General features: G+C 39.8%; 2 protein-coding genes across 2 annotated transcripts in view; both read left to right on the forward strand.

The window, feature by feature from the left end:
* The window catches only part of LOC129739594 (protein hedgehog), a 47,904-nt gene extending 40,477 nt beyond the window's left edge, over positions 1 to 7,427 (forward strand). The window contains exon 3 of the mRNA XM_055731074.1: positions 5,542 to 7,427. Within this exon, the coding sequence (XP_055587049.1) occupies positions 5,542 to 6,194 (653 nt within the window). The 3' untranslated portion in view covers positions 6,195 to 7,427. The remainder of the gene's footprint in view (positions 1 to 5,541) is intronic.
* Positions 7,428 to 14,304: 6,877 nt separating this feature from the next.
* LOC129737880 (uncharacterized) lies at positions 14,305 to 19,581 on the forward strand. The gene has a single exon (XM_055729044.1). The coding sequence runs from the start codon at positions 14,305 to 14,307 to the stop codon at positions 19,579 to 19,581; it is 5,277 nt and encodes a 1,758-aa protein (XP_055585019.1).
* The last annotated feature ends 933 nt before the right edge of the window (positions 19,582 to 20,514 follow it).

Raw genomic sequence — 20,514 nt, forward strand, 5'->3', positions numbered from 1 at the left:
TAAAGGCCTATTGGTAAGAACAATGTTGGAAAGTTTGGTAATATTTTTGTTGGAATACATGTAGTCAACTGACTTAGATCAATAAAATAAGCCGACTTATTCGAAATTCAAACTACGTTTGCTACCTATGGTTCATAGAAAATAAAATAATGATAGATGTTGTCGACAATGAATTTATTTTCCATTTCTTCTTAGAATATTATCATTTTTGCATCACCCAAGTTAGCATACGAAAAAAGTGGGGAAAAAAATAGGGTTGTTTATTAGAGGGATAGAGGGACAAAATTGTGCTCGTGATTTTTGACAGGATGTGATGTTCAATGAATTTCATTCCAAAATGATTGCATCGAGTATCACAACGAATTTCAGTGTGCTGCTTGATTGATACTCATTGCATTGAGTATCACATTCAGATGATTATCTGAAATCTTGCAACTCTGGTATGGGATTTTGAGACATTTTGTTCGAGAGAAACATGGAAATCCAGTTTTTCACCAATAACTTTAGTTCCCGTCGGCCGATTTCTTTCAAAAACGGGTTTTCATAAAGCCTGAATTATGACAAATATTTCATCCGAAGACAGCATATCGATAAGAGTTAAGATAAAAAAGTTATTAGGCTTCAAAAATGGGCTAACTTTTTTAAGGATGGTATTCATCACTGTTAATGAGTCGGGGCGGTCGAACATATTGACGCCTCATTAACAGTGATGAATACCACCGTAAAAAAAGTTACCCCATTTTTGAAGCTTAATAACTTTTTTATCTTAACTCTTATCGATATGCAGTCTTCGGATGAAATATTTGTCATAATTCAGGCTTTGAGAAAACCCGTTTTTGAAAGAAATCGGCCGACGGGAACCAAAGTTATTGATGAAAAACTGGATTTTCATGTTTCTCCCGAACAAAATGTCTTAAAATCCCATACAAACTTCAGGCTCGTTGAGCGACCCCTTCCCGTGGTCCGATCTGGCCCAAATTTTGCATGAGATCTTGTACTAGGCCTAGCATCAATTTTAGCCTGCAGCGCACAACATTTCACAGGTTTTGAATTTCCCATACAAATTTGAGGCAGTCTAATATACATCCTTTCACGGAAAACAATTAAAACCCACCATTTGTCTAGAAAGCTTGAATAGATTTGGTCTAATATTTATTTCTTCAAATGATAAAACTATTATTTCATGTTAACCAAAAAATTATGAATATATGTATTTTTTATCCACTTGCTTCATGGGGATCTCCCATAGTGCTTTCGTTGACGCCTGCCATAGGATTTTGTACAGTCTACTTATCCACTTTCTTCGCCGCAGAATGCCAGCTAGCTTTGAACTGCTTCTCGCTGCTAACAGTTTTTCAGGTCTTCTCAAGGTTCGGCTTAGCTATCAGCCAATATTTTACGATTGGGCGAAGTTCTGGTGTGTTGGGAGGTTTCTTATCCTTGGGCATCTGAATGTTTTTAGCGGCATACCACTCCATAGCTTTTTTGTTATAATGGCAGGATACCAAATTCGTCCGAAACAGCACAGATAAGTCGTACCTTTTTCGTCAGGAAAGGCAGCAACCGATTTTGAAGACACTCTTTCATGTAAATTTCCTGGTTGACGGTCCCGGTTGCAACGAAAATGACGCTTTTCAAGCCACAGGTACAGATAGCTTGTCAAACGAGATATTTTTTGGAAAAGTTTGGTAGTTTAATATGCTTGAAAATGTCTACCACCTTTCCCCTAAAGATCTCATGTCAAAACCCAAATAGAAGCATCATTCTACACAAACATCTACAAAATGAGGGGTGTTTTTATATAAATGATAACAAAGAATAAGAATAACACCCTTCAGAAGCTCTTCAAATATTTTCGAACGGCATATCTCAAAATGCCAAGTTTTCTAGATGATTTTACGTCCGTCTGATAATATCGCCTAGAGCTGACCGATGATTTCACACTCGCATCGGAACACGGGACCACTAATCGCCCATAAAATAGACAAATCAGCAGCGCACAATCACATGAATGAAACGCGCCTTTCACCACGAAAAAAATACCAGGCAGCAGTACCGCCATTTTGCTCAACACCGAATTCCACAAAACTACTGCTCCAAAAAGCGGCGTCCAATTTACATTTGGTTTCTTCATAAATTCCCCCCCGAAATGACAGCAGCAAAACAGGGCTCGCTCGGCCCGGAAGAACTCCGACGAGCGAGACGTTGAGCTTGTGGCCGTCGCATCGTCCTACTACAGGCTATTATCCCATCGCCATATGATTCGATTTGACTCAGGGGAACTGGTTATCGTGGTGACCACTGGTTGATTCTGCATGGCTGCCGATGACCAATCAACGGAATTCATTCATAGAGAAACCAGGCACCAATGAAAGAAGTTTGGCGTTCGGATGCTGTCGTCACGAGAGCTTTTGCGCTTATTGATGATGTGGATATCTAGGAAAAAAAAAATTAATCAAAGTAAAAAACAAAACTGTAAAGACCGCGAAGGTTGACCGCATCTCGTAGCTGTTGTTTCTTCGCCAGACTTTTCTTTCTGGGGCTAGCGAACCAGGTGAAAAAATTATGAAACTGGTTTTGTCTCAGTCCGGCGGCGGTGCGGCAACAGGATGTCTTTGTGTGTGCCCTGCTAAACTCGCACTCCAATACCAGGCCAATAATGGACTCGGCAATTGGCAGCACCAGAATCAAAAACAGCAACAGCGGCTAGCACCCAACAGCGATACGACCACAGAGCGGAGACTCTCGTTTATGAGATCCCTCTCACTGTCTGTGGCAAGGATGGGTCGTTTATTTTATTGGACATCACAACAGAACACCTCCGAGAAATTATTTTCGCTTTTGGTTGCTTCCCCCGGGGGCTTCTGCTTTGTTCAGCACCGGCCGCCATCACCATCCACACAGCACCCGAATCCCGAATAGAATGAGGAGTGAGTGCACACAGCGGAAACTGGGAAACCACATGAGTTGGCAGTTTTCAAACTTTACAACTTTGTGGGATGCGGACAGCGAAAGAAATCCAAAGCACCGAAAACATAGAAAACCATACGAATCTCCCTTTTTTTTTATTTGTACTCCGTCCCTAGGATTTCTCTGTTGTCGTTTTTGTAGTCATCCTTCAAAACGAGCTCTAGCCGTGTTTCGGCAGCGGCAATCTGATCCTTAAACGAAATGGTCAACACCTGAACAAATCTTACAACCAGATTCAAGAACACTTTGAGCCACGCTGCCCTCTAGTAGAGTGAGTGAGTACAAAACAAACATAATCCACAATTTTTTTCCAATGCGCATACAATCCTTTCACATCCCTCTGTCCATTTCCAGGAATTGAGAATCAAGAACCGCAAATTTAAGCTCAAATCCAATCCCCTCCATTGAGTGGCAGGACCCGGCATATTGCTAGGGATTACCCTTGGTTAATATCATTAGTAAATTAATTTTTTGACAGTATGTATTGCCCTTGTGGAGGATCAATAGCAATACTTGGCTGCTTTTTGGCCTTTCTGTCGAAGTTGATAAGCTAAGTGGATTATTGTAGCTTGCTTTGGGGTGTACAGAGAGCGCTGACTTTATGTTTAGGATTACCTGTAGCTGTAAACTAGAGAATTACGGTCCTTCAAATGAATTATTCAAACTGATTGCATTTTGAAGAATTCTCGGACTATAAAAACATGTGTCCAACAATTATAATTGTATTCTAGCACGGAGAAATATATATATATAGATTTATCAGTTAGATTACGCGTCTCCTAAACCAGACATACGGTTGTTCGGTGCTGTCCCGAAAATATGATTAAGCCAATCACGAATGGCTGGTACAGCGATAGCATCGATGCTAATTTTTAGTTAATCATTCGTATGGCTGTTTTTATTGTTAATGTTGCTTCTCGTGAACGTGTGACATCGTAGATTCGTAGAATTAATAATATCAATTTGAGCAGATAAAATGCATTGTTTGTGATATGGAACAGCCAACTATACGAATTTTGATAACAACCTGTAGAGTTTTCATCCGTGTATAAACACTTCAAACAAAAAATAAACAAATAAATGTATGATCCTTGTGCTGATAGTGCTGACATTTGTCATACACACTACCCTTTGCATTTTTGTAAGAACTCACTAAAATTTTTTCAACAGTTTTTAATAGTTTCTAAGCATAACAATGCGATGAAAAATTAAATACGCGATATCCCGTAATTGGTCGAGTTAAAAGTGTTCTATTCGTTTGATCAAATTATCGTGAGATGAGTGAATCAAACCATACTTCTGACTCAAAGTTATATTGAATAAAATTTAAACTAACGACTTTCGATGATATTTTTTAATGTCATCACTATTTATAAAATTTATTCAACGAATAAGCTTACAAATTACTCAACTTGTACATACTCAATGAAGAGAAACAACCTATCAACCAATTGTGAGCATCAATATTAGATCCTAATTTGTACCACACAAATCGATGGCATTCTCGTCCATTCGGTGTCATTAATTTGTTTGATGTGACAGAACAGAACCCAAACATGTCAAAACATGTCAGCTAGAAGAAGAAAAACTATTTTCAAAAATCGAAAAGACCTAACCAATTTTATAGGTGGCATCGATACGTATCTGCACACCGGAAAAATATGTACACCACGGACCACAGAACAAAGGAAAAAAAAATCAGCAAATCCATACCCTCCTTTGTGTGATTTAATTAACGGCAGGAAATCCGAAACCTAGGCTATGACCAGTTATCATATGATTTAGTGATAGGGGCCCAAAAAGGGAGGCGGGAAAGTGGCCTTTCATTTCGATAAATCGGGGTTCCTATCGTAAATGCGCAACGAGATCGACAGGCAAGATAGCCGTCTCACACAACACAACACAACACACACAAGAAAGCTCGACCTAACAAAACAAGAAAAAAACATCGGTAAATTCTCCCTTGATCGAGAATTCCGAGACCTCACGCAGAATCCGGCAAAAGTTGTCTGATCGTATTATGCTTCTTGTTGCCGTTCTCGGTCTCGTTGTCCTTTTGTTACCGATCGGCTCCTATTGTGGTCCTTCATTGTCATTGATACAGTTTATTTTCCCTCCCCTAGCAGTGCTCACAACATTCATGTAACCTCAAAAAGCTAAAACTTTTTTTTTTGCTTTAGCCGATCGGCATGCTTCCACCACTGCTGTACAGCTTTAAGGATAGCAGATAGGAATCTGCCAAAAAAACTGTAGGAAGCATCCCACGCAGATAATTGAATCTTGTTTAGGGTGCTTACCAAGCCAACTAATACTGAGGCGGCAAAGTCGGGAAAGAATCAATGCTATACAAAGGTAGAACTGTGGGAAAAGTAAAGGGCAACCAATGCGGTTAAAGCAGAGTGTAATAAATCAATAGATAGTAAAAATGTTAACCACAGCATGGCGCCGCGGCATCTTTTCGAGATTTTTTCTCCTTCTATGCAGTATGAACCATATTTAAGCGATAGTATGAGGAAATTCGATCAAACACATTTTTAATACCAATTTTCATTTTGTTCCATCTGTTCACAGATTCTTCGCAAAGTAATCATGCCAGTGGATGTTTCACCGGTGACAGCACAGTACAGACCGAGAGTGGCGATCGACGGAGGCTCAGCGAGCTCAAGGTTGGCGAAAAAGTGCTCAGCGTAGACAGTTCCGGTAATACCGTCTTTAGCGAAGTGATCATGTTTATGGATCGAGAAACTCGCCAGAGTCGAGAGTTTGTACACATCGAAACCGATGGTGGCGCCCAGTTAACGGTGACACCGGCCCACCTTGTCATGGTGTGGCAAATGCACCTGAGCGAAACTCGATATCTCTTCGCCGACCGCATACAGGAAGGCGATTATGTGCTGGTCAACATCAACAACAACCTAGAGCCTAGGAAGGTACTCCGGATATCCGCCAAACTATCACAGGGAGTATACGCACCCCTCACTCAGGAGGGTACCGTCGTGGTGGATTCAATAGCGGCTTCTTGCTATGCCCTCATCGACAGCCAAACTGTGGCTCATCTCAGCTTTGTACCGTACCGATTGGTGCAAAAGCTGTTCAACCTCTTCAAGTTCAGTAATGATAACAATAGCTTGAGTTTGCCTCGACACGAAGGCATTCATTGGTACGCCAAATCGCTGTTCGCCATCAAAGACTACATCCTGCCGTCGAATTGGTTGTACCATTAGAGCAAAAGCAAACGACAAAAGTCATCAAAACAACAATCTCCAATCAGGAGAACCAAACTGGTCATCCTATCTATCCTAAATGTACATTTTGTAAATTTTCCACTAATGTAAAGAAGAAAATACCATCTGGGGCATCTATGTTTTCCCATTGATGAATAATCGAAACAAACGCAAGAAAGAGTAAATGAAACGGCGTGCATGACAGAGTGAACGAGAACTACTTAAATTATACGCGAATGCATGAGACAAAAAGATGCACGAGTGCGTGTACCCCGCTCTCAGTTTTAAAGAGTGAGGAAGGTAAACATATTCAACTTGCCTAGCAACCTTCGGAATAGTTGTAAACGCTCCTTGATATTTAGCAACAAATGCCTTAACAAAAGGCCACAACTTTCAGCATTTCACTTAATTTGTAAACTCTAGCTTTCATAAGTAGGACCATTTTAAAATAATTTATTGTAGGTATGAGAATCAAAACAATTCCCTCGATTAATTGTAAATGCAAATCCAAAAATTGTTAATACTATTGCAAATCCAGAACTTTGGCCAGTGAAAAATCACCAATATCAAGCAAAAAATCAAATCCATTTCCATTGTAAAGAATTGCGGTTGACGAATGCGTATAGTATTTAATAAGTAGCGTTACGTAACTACAAAAAAAAGTGATATCTAATTTTAAAGTTTTATAATCTATAACGAAAAATAATTTATAACAGATTCGGTCTGCTATCGACCTGAATACTATAACATTTTATAGCAAAATCGATAACGAAAGCTCACAGCTTACGGAAAGCTTGATATATTTCAGTAGGGGAAATATTTCAAAGTGTCAACGTGCATGAATGAAAAGCTCGACATTTCAACGAACAGCATGAATCATCAGCCAGCTCTCCAACCAATTTCTGAGATGCAAAGTAAAACTATCCGTATTTTTCTATTTTAAGACTAAGATTTGACAAAACTTTATCCTACTGGTTAGTTTTGCAAGTTGACGGCACTGTTCTTGCACTGAAATGAGAGAGGAAGAGAGAGTTAGCTGATCACGAACAATAAAACGCGCAACATTCCATTGATCGTACAATAAATATTTTCTTTATAGTTTCGCGAGCAAAATCAAATATGAAGATGAAGGAACTGGCCCAATAGTATGTTGAATACAAAACGGTGTTGTATATATAGATTAGTATTTGAACACCTTTGGATTCGAATGGATTAGTTTTATTAATAAAAAATTGAACAATGTTACATAAAACAATTAAATCATTGTTTCTTTTAAAGTCTGAAAGAAACCCTTGTATAAATCCGAAACCATTTAAAACTATGCAGAGCATGAGATTTTGTTGGGATGATATAGTTTCCTATGGAAATCACATTTGTTGAGAAATGCATCTCAATGCTTCATTTTCTCATGCTACACATACGGGAGAGACTAAGGATACGGAAATATTTAGTGAGCACGAAGCGAACTGCGAAGCGAAATGTTCATTCACCAGATGAATTTAGTTTTTGAATATCAGTGCTTTGCAAAAAGAAATCAAACGTGAAATAATTATTGAGAATTAGTTAGCAGTACACAGAAAAAAAATTTGAATCCTTAACAACACTGAAATTGAAAAACCTTTAATATTACATGACGTTGAACGCATCTATAAATTGATGTAAATTTATAGATTGAAAAAAGTTGAAGCTATAATAGCACTGAATTCGAATGACACGAATTTTACTTGACACGGAACGCGATTATTTGATGTAAATTTACATCACATATGATGTAAATAAAAAGAAGCATCACATATGACGGAATTTTCAGTGCGAATTAAATATTACATGTCTTAAATATTTACATGTCTTTCAAATTTTACACGTCTTTTGAAATTCATAGACGTGTGATATTCAACTCGCTCTGAAAATTCCATAATATGTGTTACTTCTTTTTCGTTACATCATATGTGATGTAATTTTACAAATGTTTTTGGTCGCACACAATTCTTAACAACACTGAATAAGAAGTTTATTAAAATTACACGTCATGGAATGTGATAACGACATTGAATTAGTGTTTAATCAATATTACATATCCTGTACATGATAATGTCATGTAAAATTATAAACTGTCATGAACAGGACTATAGAAAAAAGTAAACAAAGTGTCAAGTCAAGTTGTGCACCAAAGTATTTGTTTTAAGCAGTTTTCCCGCGAGTGAGGTTCCCGGAGATCTTCGTGAAGCAGGGATGCGGTTCCGTAAGCGGCTCCACGTTACTGAACTTAGGATCCGGGGAAGAAAATGAAAGGGTGAAGTGAATCCTAATAAAAAAAAATTGCGTGCTAATGCTTAACAAATTTTTGTCGCTAAATAAAATAAATTAAATTAGTTATAAAAAGGTTTAATTTTTATGAAGAGATGAGAAAATTTTATTATTGAATCATATAAACAAAAATAAAACAAAATAAATTCCAATTGGAAAGTTTCTCTTCCAATATTCAGTGAGATTATAATTTACATCATTTTTATTTTACACGTTGCAAAATTTTACATCTTTTCTATTTTACACGTTGCAAAATTTCACTGGCGTGTAATTTCCAACTAGCACTGAAAATTCCGTCATATATGATGCTTCTTTTTATTTACATCACATGTGATGTGATTTTACAGATTTTTTTCGTTGTGTGATCAAAAATGAGAATGGAAAAAAAATCAGTGTTTATTCTGATATACTTCGTTTATTCCGGAAAACCCCGTAAAAAAAACCTTGCGAATTCCAGGCTTCGTGAAAACAAGACCGCAAATGGTATGAAGAGGAATCTTAAGGAAATTAATACACGATGCTAAGAAATTGTGAGAGCGTCGAAAAATCAATTTTCGGCGCCATTTTGAAATTTAAGATAGCGGCTTCCGCCTAGCATCAAAATGCCTTAAATGACTGAAACCGCATGAAATTCCTACTAGAGATGTACCGAATAGTGGTATTCGGCGAATGACAGAATACCTTATATTGACCTTTTCAACTATTCGGCCAAACGAATATTCGGTCGAAAATTCTATTGAGTTTTCATTAAAAAAAAAACAAAAGCGATTATTTCAATTCCCTCCTTTTCCTTCCATTTCAATGCCCCTTGTGTTTTGAATCGATTATTTTCAACCAAGAAGGACATCAGATGACTTGTCGCTTCTAGGGCGTTTATCAACAAGGAGATTGTGTTCCTGTGAAATCTGGGATAAAACATGTAGAAACAAGTACCAAGCAATTTGAAATTGCTTATTTGATAACGAATTCGATAAAGATCGAATTCGAGTAAGATATTTCAAAATAGTTGTTAAAAACAACGTATCCACATGGTCGGGAAACTTGAGAGGGTTTAAAAAAAGGACAAATCTGAAAAAAATCTAGGTTTTATTCTCCATACAAGAGGAAAAATAAAGAAAAATCTTGAAATTTTAAGTTTTCATGGAATCACAGCAGCAGTGTAAAAACTAGGATTAAACAAAAATTAATATTCATTTTGGAATTTATTAAAACCCGTTTTTAAAGACAAAATCTTGAAGTTTTCAAAGAAAAAATTGAGTTTTTTATTCAATATAGCAAATAATCTGAACAAACCGGAGAAAAATCTAGAAAGTTTTAAACAATATCTGGGCTTCCCGGCCAGTTTTAACTTATCTCGAATTTTGTACTGGATTTATGGGCAAGCCTGGAAATATCAAGAAAATCTGGAATAAACTTTAATCAAAGTATGAAGCGATATTCGTTAGCATTCTCCTGTACGACCTACAGTGAAAGGTATAAAGATGTTTTGCTGAACCATTAGTTTTTGATAATTGTTTAGTTCTTTCAAAATTACTTCAGGATATTTCATAAATTATCAAAAATCATCTGAAGAAAATTGACAAGTCTGTTATTGTCTATATTTAAAAATCAAATATGCGCCCTATTCGGCCGAACACTTTGCTCAACTATTCGGTGAGCCTAATATTCGGCTTAACGGTTTTTTGACGATATTCGGCCGACCGAATATTCGGTACATCTCTAATACTTGCAATATGGTTATTGCGTAAAACGACTCAATGAGTAAAAGTCGAATTTCGCTGTCTGACGCTATGGTACGTCATCTTAAAATTCAATATGGCGACTTCCACTCAACTTTCAAATAAATGTCTGAAAATGGCATGAAAAATATCAAACAATACTATGAAAAAAATATAACAAAATTATGAAAAAATATGGCAATAATATGAGGCCCTTAGAGCCAAAGGGGTATAAGTGCATAAAAGCTGATTTCGAGAAAAAAGCACTTGAACTTCGTTGTGTTCCAGTAAATTCCATAGATATTTTTTATGAATTGTTTTCACGTGAATGATTTTTCTAAATAAAAACAAAGCATTTTACAACATTTTCCCAAAAAACAACGTTTATTTGACGTTTATTGAGGCAACACATATTTTTTAAATATGGTACTTATACCACTTTGGCTCCAAACACATGCACTTATACCCCTTTGCCACCAAATAAATTCACTTACACCCCTTTGCCACCAACAAATTTTCACATCCAGGTTTTTTGATCTTGTTGATATGGGTAAGAAACCATAAATATTCATTGCTACAAGAGTCAATAAGTTTTCGTATAAATATATTTTTTTTTGTTTTTTTCATGGCTGAAGATCGACCTGGTCTTGGCAACTTTTAGTAAATCTCTCCAAACAACGTTTTTCCATCAGAATTAATTTATAATAATTCGTGAAAGGTATTTTCCACTAAATTCCAATCACCACGTGTTTTGTACGTCTTTGCCTAATCAATTGTGTTTATGCTCTACATTGAGGACCTGTCGACCTTCTGAATACTCAGCCATGCTGTCGGATGAAGAGAGCCCAGCTCGAAGAACTAATGTACACTCCCATACACACACACACACACACACATACACGTTTCCATAGCATCATCATCATCATCATCATCATCATAATTATTGTATACTAGACACCTTTCATGTTAACAATACCATCATCAGTTCATAGAAACCTAGAAAGCCATCTTAAAAGTAGAATAAATTCAGAACCAGTAAAGAACAGTCGCTAAATGTAACCTTTCGTTTAAATATACGTAGTAGAGTCAATAAATGTTTTTCCCTTGAGTGATAGTTTGTCATTTGTAAGATCAGTGTTGTTTTTTGTGCCCGGAAACCCAATCCGAGAAAACATTCCCGTTCAACGAAGGCGAGCAAGCCCCAACCCCAACCGGAGAACTCTTAGTTTCGCCAAGCCAAGGAAGCGCGAAGTACTTACCCAAGCCGCATACAGTCCACCCGAGGTACAATCCCGCGGAACCGCAGAACCAACCCAAGTCCACCCAAGGTACGATCCCGCGGAACCGCAGAACCAATCCAAGGTACAATCCCAACCCAAACATTGGTCCTTCGAAGCCGAATGCAATTTGGAGCACCACCAATTGCTTACCAACGCAAGGAGGGCACAAATTCCACCGCCATCACACTGCATCGAAGCCGAAAGCACTCAAGTTAGCCATCGTTAATCACAATCGCCATTGCCAAGCAACAACAACACCGACCTCAAGCAATTCGCTGCTTACCGGAGGATTTTACGAGCCAGCTGTTATCGACACTTGAATTGTTAAGCTTCGTTTAACACTGGACCTTTTTCAACTGCCGAGCCACAAGATTCTTCGCATGATCGAATTCACTTCGAGCGTCATCACCACCAACGATTGCTGAGGTCAACACAGCCCACCCCACCCGTTCTTCCCAGCCGAGACGAAAGTGTGAATCCTACCCGAGACGAAAGGTTACTTCAATTCAGAACCACTACTGGTTCTTCCAGGTAAATTATTACAAGAATAGTTTATGTCTTGCCGTCGCTTGGACCTTTTTTCGATTACTACACCCTGAAATTGTTTCCCAACCAACTGTTTACGTTGCCGAGTGCATCGGTGCATTGATGCATCGTTGTATCATAATCCCAAGAGATCACACGTATATCATCACACCGAAACCCAACCAACACTCCCATATATTGGCCATCCGTGAGGCACAGGCACCCGCCATCTTAAGGTCGAAGCTTCCCCGAATGAATTTTGGTTTATCGCACTGAATCCACATAAACCAACCGCCACACTTACCGATAATCGCACTCCGAAGGTTATTGGCACTTTTGCAGACATTTTCGCACCGAATTGGATGTTCGCGAGATGAGATCGATGAGATTGGATCGAGGGGTGAACTGATGTGATATTTTGTCGACCTACTTTTATTGTTGGAATTCAAATCGACACTGTTCAAAGATTGTTCATACCTGTAGAGGAGCGCCAAAATAATTTCTCAAAAGTAAGTTTAAGCTCTACAGTGTATGTTCTATGCCGAAGCTTGTTTAAGAAAAATACTACATCGTTAATTTTCCTCTCGAAACGCACCAACTTTGCTGAGATTGGATACCGAGATTTATATACGAAATAAACTGCCATTCCTGAAGACGGTTCGAGCAACATCTGTAGAGACGCGCCAAAAACTGTTTTTTAAAGTAAGTTAAGCTCTACAGTATACACAGAAAAAAATACTGAGCTTTACATTTCATGTAAAATTTGATTTCATGTAAAATTCGGTCAGATGTGTTGTATATTATAACGCAGCCCTGAAAAAAACCATGCGTTTCCGCATTCGGGTCAATTTTTTGTAATTTTACATGTCTTTTGCATGAAACGATGTTTGAAATCAAAAACATTGCAGTCGCGCACAGGGTGTGTCTTATTGTTTTCCAATTTTAATAAATGAAAAGTGAAAAGAAATCTTTTTAAAAAATTTCACCAAGAAACAAAAAATGTTTTATCGCTTTAATTAAAAAAAACATAAAAATAGTATATTACTATAGAGAAATTTATAGACATTATTGGATAGAAGTGATATATTGTTCTAAGCTAAACAGTTGCCCACTTGTTCATTTTTAAACATATTTTAAACATAAGAATAACTCTAACCGATAAGGTCGATTTGAAATCTAACATTTAAAAATGAATGGCACAAAAAGTAGTCAAACTTTTGATAAGAATAAAAAAAAGCGCAGAAAATGGTCAACAATATTCTTAATTTGTTGTTACAAAAATTTCAGCAAACTAAAGCTATTTCTCTCTTTGTTCTTGGATTTAAGTATAAACGCGTTAGTTAAAAAATCAGGCTCATGGACTATTAAAAATATAAGTGAATCGTTTTGAGTCGTTTAATATTCATACCAACAAATGATTCGCTTCACTACCCCTTCCTCAAATCCCATCATTTTGCAAATGCATTTCAATGTACAACGAATTAATATCAAGTAATATTATTCAAAAAAACATTCTAGGTGAACATAATGCTACCTACATTGAAAAAGAAAATTATTAAAAAAAACATCCATCCAAAAACTATGAACGAAACATAAAAGAAAATTTAGATACACCCTGTAGCAGAATCGTATCACAAACAAACACCGAACGGCCGACCGGTAAGCAGCGAGTTCGATTTGATGCGCCAGAAAATATCTGTTTCAAATGTGGAGCTCGTGAATTTCGAGTAAGCACAAACATTTTGAACAACTTTTTAATCATTATCATGCTTTGTTGTAAGGCTGATGGCTAGAACTTGATAAATTATGAATTCAAAAACTAAAAAAGAATAATGAGAAGGAACGGTTTTATTGTTATGGTCATGTAAATTCACAATGGCATTTTTCTCTTTTCGGGAATTTACATTACGTTATAAGTCATGTAAATTTAGTAGAAATAACTTGTTCCATTTATTTGCAGGTTGAAACGTGTAAAAGCACACGATTATTTAATACTGTGTATGTTTCACGCCGAAGCCAACTTCAGAATAGAAACTACAACAATATTTTTCTCCACTCGAAACGCCCTGATTTTGCTGAGATTGGAAGCCCAGAGATTCGATATCAAACTCTGTCGTTTTGAAGCTGAACTCGAGTCATACCTGTAGAGAAGTGCCACCATTTTTTCTCAAAAGTAAGTTTAAGCTCTACAGTGTATGTTCTACGCCGAAGCTTCAATCGTATCAAATACTGACACCGTTTCTCTCGTTCTGTCAAACACGTGAGTGAATATCCGAAGTTATGCCTGCATCTACATCCGTCGCCAAGGTGGCGCCTTTGAAAAGGCTCCAAACAAAACTCCGAGGTCATATTGAGCTTTTCAAAACCATCGCAGTCTACGCAGATACAATTCGAGACGTTACATCCGTGCAACAAATCGCTGTAAGAGTCGAGAAACTGGACGAACTTTGGGAGAAGGTGAACGAAACCATCGAAGACATCGAGAATCACGACGATTACAACCCAGACACAAGTGATGTGAATGAGGAACGCGTAACTTTCGTGAACATGTACTACAACCTCAAGGGCGTGTTCATGGAAAAGATTAAGGAGCTTGAGGAGTCCTCTGCATCACACCAATCCACAAGGTTCATGGATTCTTCGCTTCTGCCGACTGTCGAACATGTGAAGTTACCCCAGATTAAGCTCCAATCGTTCAGCGGTGACATCGATGAGTGGTTGAGTTTTCGAGACCTGTTTCTTTCGCTGATTCACACCAAGGCTGATCTTCCCAACGTTGAAAAATTCCACTACCTTAAGGGATGCCTGTCAGGGGAAGCTAAGGCACTGGTCGATCCGTTATCCATTACCGCAGTGAATTATCAGGTCGCCTGGGACATCCTCATGAAGCGTTACAACGATAGCAAGATTCTGAAGCGAAGGCAGGTTCGCGCGTTGTTCAGTCTACCAAATGTACCAAGGGAATCTCCGTCTCAGCTACAAACACTCCTGGAAGGCTTTGAACGTAGTGTTCAAACGCTGGATCAGCTGGTGAAGGCAGAGGATTACAAAGACCTACTCTTGCTGGAAATCCTAGGTTCCAGGTTAGATCCAAGTACACGTCGAGCATGGGAAGAGGTATCTGCCAACAAAGAAAAGGACAAGATCAAGGATCTTACGGAGTTCCTCCAGACACGAGTGAAGGTATTGAGCTGCTTGTCCTCGAATAACGCCGATGCAAGAAGAGATCAACCGCAATGGATTCGGAAGCAGCCCACAAACCGAACGGCCAACAATGCTTCCCAGTTTACCACAGGCCGATGTATTGCATGCCCTGAAGACCATCTTCTCCATCAATGTCTGGCTTTCAAGAATTTGTCGGTTGCAGAGAGGGAACAACTGATTCGAAAAAACAGTATGTGCAGGAACTGTTTTAGACGAGGTCATATCGCAATGAAGTGTCCGTCAACATACGTTTGTCGCAGCTGTAGAGGGAAACATCACACTTTGCTGTGTTTTCACGCCGAGAATAGAGTCGCACATTCCGCCGTCACTGAAACTTCCATGGGGCAACGAGGTGCTGAGCGGGCCGAGTACGTTGGGGAATCTTCATCAACCGGAACTACCTCTGCAAACACAGCTAGAAGGTCCAACTCAACAATGCTATTAGCTACAGCTGTCGTCCTGGTAGAAGATTGTACTGGATTCAGTTACCCGGCCAGAGCGCTTTTGGACTCCGGTTCTGAGTGTAACTTCATGACAGAAACACTTTGTCAACGGTTGGGAGTGCAGCGGAAATCAATAAATATCTCGGTAGTCGGTATTGGTCAAGCAAACAGCCACGTCAAGCACCAGGTTTCAGCTTTGATTCGATCCAGAATGTCCAGCTTTAGCAGAAAAATGGATTTTCTCGTCCTTCCTAAGGTTACAGCTGATCTTCCTACAGCTACCGTCGATACTTCCAATTGGAAACTTCCACCAGGAGTTAATCTTGCCGATCCATCCTATTGTAAATCAAAGTCTATTGATCTAGTTCTTGGAATACAGGACTTCTTTGAATTCTTTCAAACCGGAAACAAAATTAGACTAGGAGAGGGACTGCCAACGCTGACCGAATCGATATTTGGATGGGTGGTATCTGGAGTTGTAGACAACTGGCAGAATTCTTCACAAACCGTATGTAACACCGCTGTTTCACAAGATTTGGATGAAATCTTAACTCGATTTTGGATTTGTGAAGAGCTGGAGCCTCTTCAAAATTATTCGCCGAACGAGTCGCGCTGTGAGGAGCAATTTGTGCGCACGGTGCGCAGAGGATCGGATGGAAGGTACACAGTGAGCCTTCCCAAGGATGAAGACGTATTTCCAAGCATTGGCGATTCAAGGGATATCGCTTACCGACGTCTTCAAAGCCTAGAGCGTCGACTGGCAAGGGAGCCAGAGATGCGCCAACAGTATACTCAGTTTTTAGCCGACTATCTGAAGCTTGGGCATATGCGGAAAATAGATGAGACCCTAGATGCAGGACGAGTACGCTGTTATTTACCGCACCATCCGGTGATTAAGGAATCGAGCACTACCACCAAACTTCGAGTTGTATTCGACGCTTCGTGTTCGACATCCAGTGGCAAGTCGCTCAACGATATTTTACTAGCGGGACCGGTAATTCAGGATGATCTCCGGTCAACCATCCTAAGAAGCCGAACGAAGCAGTTCATGATCGTCGCTGACGTTGAAAAAATGTTTCGACAAATTCACATTAGCGATGCGGACAAACCCTTGCAGAGTATTTTGTGGCGAGAAGATCCAACCGAGGAAGTTAAAACTTACGAATTAACCACCGTAACGTATGGGACCAAACCTGCGCCGTTTCTAGCTACCAGAGTTTTGAAACAACTAGCAATGGATGAAGAACTACGTTTTCCCAAGGCAGCCAAGGTATTGATTGAAGACGTGTACATGGATGACGTGCTCACAGGAACCGACGATGAGATAGAAGCAGTTTTACTAAGCCGTGAATTGAGAAGATTAACAGAATGTGGTGGTTTCAACCTTCGAAAGTTTGCTTCGAATTCGCGGCAGGTCTTGGAGGATTTACCTGATGAGTATTTGGCGTTAACGGCAGGCGAAGAGATTGATCTCGATCCCGATCCATCGGTAAAAACGCTCGGACTAGTATGGCAACCAAGGACGGATACGTTCAGGTTTCAATTCATCATAAAGCCCATTGGAGTTAAGGAGCCCCAGACAAAACGGAAGGTCTTGTCTGTAATCGCGACACTATTTGATCCATTGGGACTGATTGGAGCAGTCATAACAACTGCAAAAATCATGATGCAGCAGCTTTGGTGTGTTGAAGACGAGAATGGCAAGAAATTAGATTGGGATCTTCCAATACCTCGAATCATTGATGAAACCTGGCGGAGTTTCTACAATCAACTTCATCAATTGAATGATTTACGGATTCCAAGGTGCACGCTGATTTCCAATGCGGTTGAACGAGAGCTGCACGTCTTTTCTGACGCATCCGAAAGGGCATACGGAGCATGTGCTTATCTGCGAAGCAGCGACCAATACGGAAACTTCATCGTCAGACTCCTCTCTTCAAAATCAAGGGTATCACCTCTAAAAACGCAGTCAATACCGCGATTGGAATTATGTGGAGCGTTGAAGGCGGCTGAGTTAGCTGAAAATATTCAGAGTGCTTTCAAATTTCAAATCCCTCTTCATTTCTGGACTGATTCAACATGTGTGCTCCAATGGTTGAAGCACATCCCATCAACGTGGTCAACGTATGTCGCCAATAGAGTATCAAAAATACAAAAGGTTACGGAAAGGTACCCTTGGAGACACGTTCCTGGAGATCAGAATCCGGCAGATTTGATATCTCGTGGCATAACTCCCGATCAAATTAGAGATAACAAGCTATGGTGGGAAGGCCCGGAGTGGCTGCGACTAGATGAAGGTTGTTGGCCACCTCAGACGGAAAGGTCAAGCGACGAACACGTTAAAAAGGAAGCTCGGAAAGCCGCCGCACACAACGTTATTAAATACGATGAAGCATTTGGATATTACTACTGCAAGAAATTTTCGTCGTTTATCAAGCTCATTCGTGCTACAGCTTATTGGATCCGATTGAAAGGGAGCCTTTGTAAAAATAAGGTTGTTACCAAAGGTCATCTCAGCACAAAGGAATTGAAGGAAGCAGAATTCGCAGTGATTCGTTGTATTCAACAGGAGGCGTTCAGGGACGAATGGAAGGCACTATCCAAGGGAACGGAGTTACCTAGAACTTCGGCATTAAAGTGGTACAATCCAAAAATTGGTTTGGATAATCTAATTCGCCTTGGCGGGAGACTAGCCAACTCCAACGAGACTGTAGACGTAAAACACCCAATTGTGCTGCCAGCTAGACACCCATTCACGCGACTCCTCCTAGAACACTACCATCTGAAAATGTTGCATGCGGCTCCTCAGCTATTACTTGCTACAATTAGATTGCAGTATTGGCCGCTTGGAGGACGCAGTATTGTTAGACAAGTGGTACACAATTGCTTAAGATGTTATCGACAGAAACCCAAGACCGTGGAGCAGTTTATGGGAGAACTACCGGCAGCTCGAGTAACAGTTTCACCTCCTTTTTCTAAGGCAGGAGTGGACTACTTCGGACCTATCTACGTTCGCCCAGGGCCTCGTCGACCGGCTGTTAAGGCTTACGGAGCTCTTTTCGTTTGCCTTTGTACCAAAGCGATTCACCTGGAATTGGTTACTGATATGTCTACTGAAAAATTTATTCAGGCACTCGAGCGTTTCATCGGCAGAAGATCGATACCTACAGATCTGTATTCTGACAACGGGACAAATTTCGTTGGGGCAAGAAATCAGATGAAGCATTTATTAGAGAAGCTCCACAGCAAGGACTATCATCGGGAAATCGTCGGAAAATGTGCTGAGCAAGGAATTCAATGGCACTTTAATCCGCCTGCAGCTCCTCATTTCGGAGGATTATGGGAGGCGGCAGTCAAATCTGCGAAACGACATCTGATGAAGGTTATGGGAGAAAATGCAGCGTCATACGAAGACCTCAACACGCTTTTTATAAAAATCGAGGCTTGTCTTAACTCCAGACCATTGACCCCGTTATCAGAGGACCCCAACGACTTAGCACCTTTAACTCCTGGACATTTTCTAGTGGGCAGACCACTTCTGCAACTTCCGGAACACGATTGGACTGAAGCACCTACTAATAGGTTGAACAACTTTCAGCTGAATCAGCAGCGGCTCCAGCATTTTTGGACACGTTGGAGAAAGGAATATTTGTCGCAGCTTCAAGGAAGAACGAAGAGATGGAAACAGGCAGTTCCAATTAAGGTTGGACAGCTTGTAGTCATCAGAGATGAAAACCTGCCACCTCTACGTTGGAGAACGGGACGTATTACCGACGTGCATCCTGGAACAGACGGAGTAGTACGTGTGGTAACGCTGAAAACGGCAAATGGAACAACAACGCGAGCGGTAGAGAAAATATGTCTACTTCCCCCGAGGCTTCAACCTGTTGTAGATGAATCTGGCATTTGAGTCGTTACGAAGATCCAAAGTGTATTCGAGGGGCATTCTTCTTTCTCATTTCAGAAACTCGAGAGATTTCAGGGAGTGCGGGGATGTTTATGCTCTACATTGAGGACCTGTCGACCTTCTGAATACTCAGCCATGCTGTCGGATGAAGAGAGCCCAGCTCGAAGAACTAATGTACACTCCCATACACACACACACACACATACACGTTTCCATAGCATCATCATCATCATCATCATCATCATAATTATTGTATACTAGACACCTTTCATGTTAACAATACCATCATCAGTTCATAGAAACCTAGAAAGCCATCTTAAAAGTAGAATAAATTCAGAACCAGTAAAGAACAGTCGCTAAATGTAACCTTTCGTTTAAATATACGTAGTAGAGTCAATAAATGTTTTTCCCTTGAGTGATAGTTTGTCATTTGTAAGATCAGTGTTGTTTTTTGTGCCCGGAAACCCAATCCGAGAAAACATTCCCGTTCAACGAAGGCGAGCAAGCCCCAACCCCAACCGGAGAACTCTTAGTTTCGCCAAGCCAAGGAAGCTCGAAGTACTTACCCAAGCCGCATACAGTCCACCCGAGGTACAATCCCGCGGAACCGCAGAACCAACCCAAGTCCACCCAAGGTACGATCCCGCGGAACCGCAGAACCAATCCAAGGTACAATCCCAACCCAAACAAATTGGGTATTGGAATGGGACTTGCGGTCACTCTGAGTTGGTTTTTTACAGTAAATTAACGATAGGCGCTTTAATATTAACCCAATTATCTCGTACAAATACATTTTTTTGTACTTTATAAGCCTTTAATCCGTGACACACTCCATATATCCAGAAATCAGGAATTTGTGATCCGCTTATTTGTTATTGAAATAGAAAATAATAATTAAATATATTAATTTAGAGTTAGAGTTGGTGGCAAAGGGGT

The sequence above is a fragment of the Uranotaenia lowii genome, chromosome 1 (genome assembly GCF_029784155.1).
Source record: "Uranotaenia lowii strain MFRU-FL chromosome 1, ASM2978415v1, whole genome shotgun sequence".
Lineage (NCBI taxonomy): Eukaryota > Metazoa > Arthropoda > Insecta > Diptera > Culicidae > Uranotaenia > Uranotaenia lowii.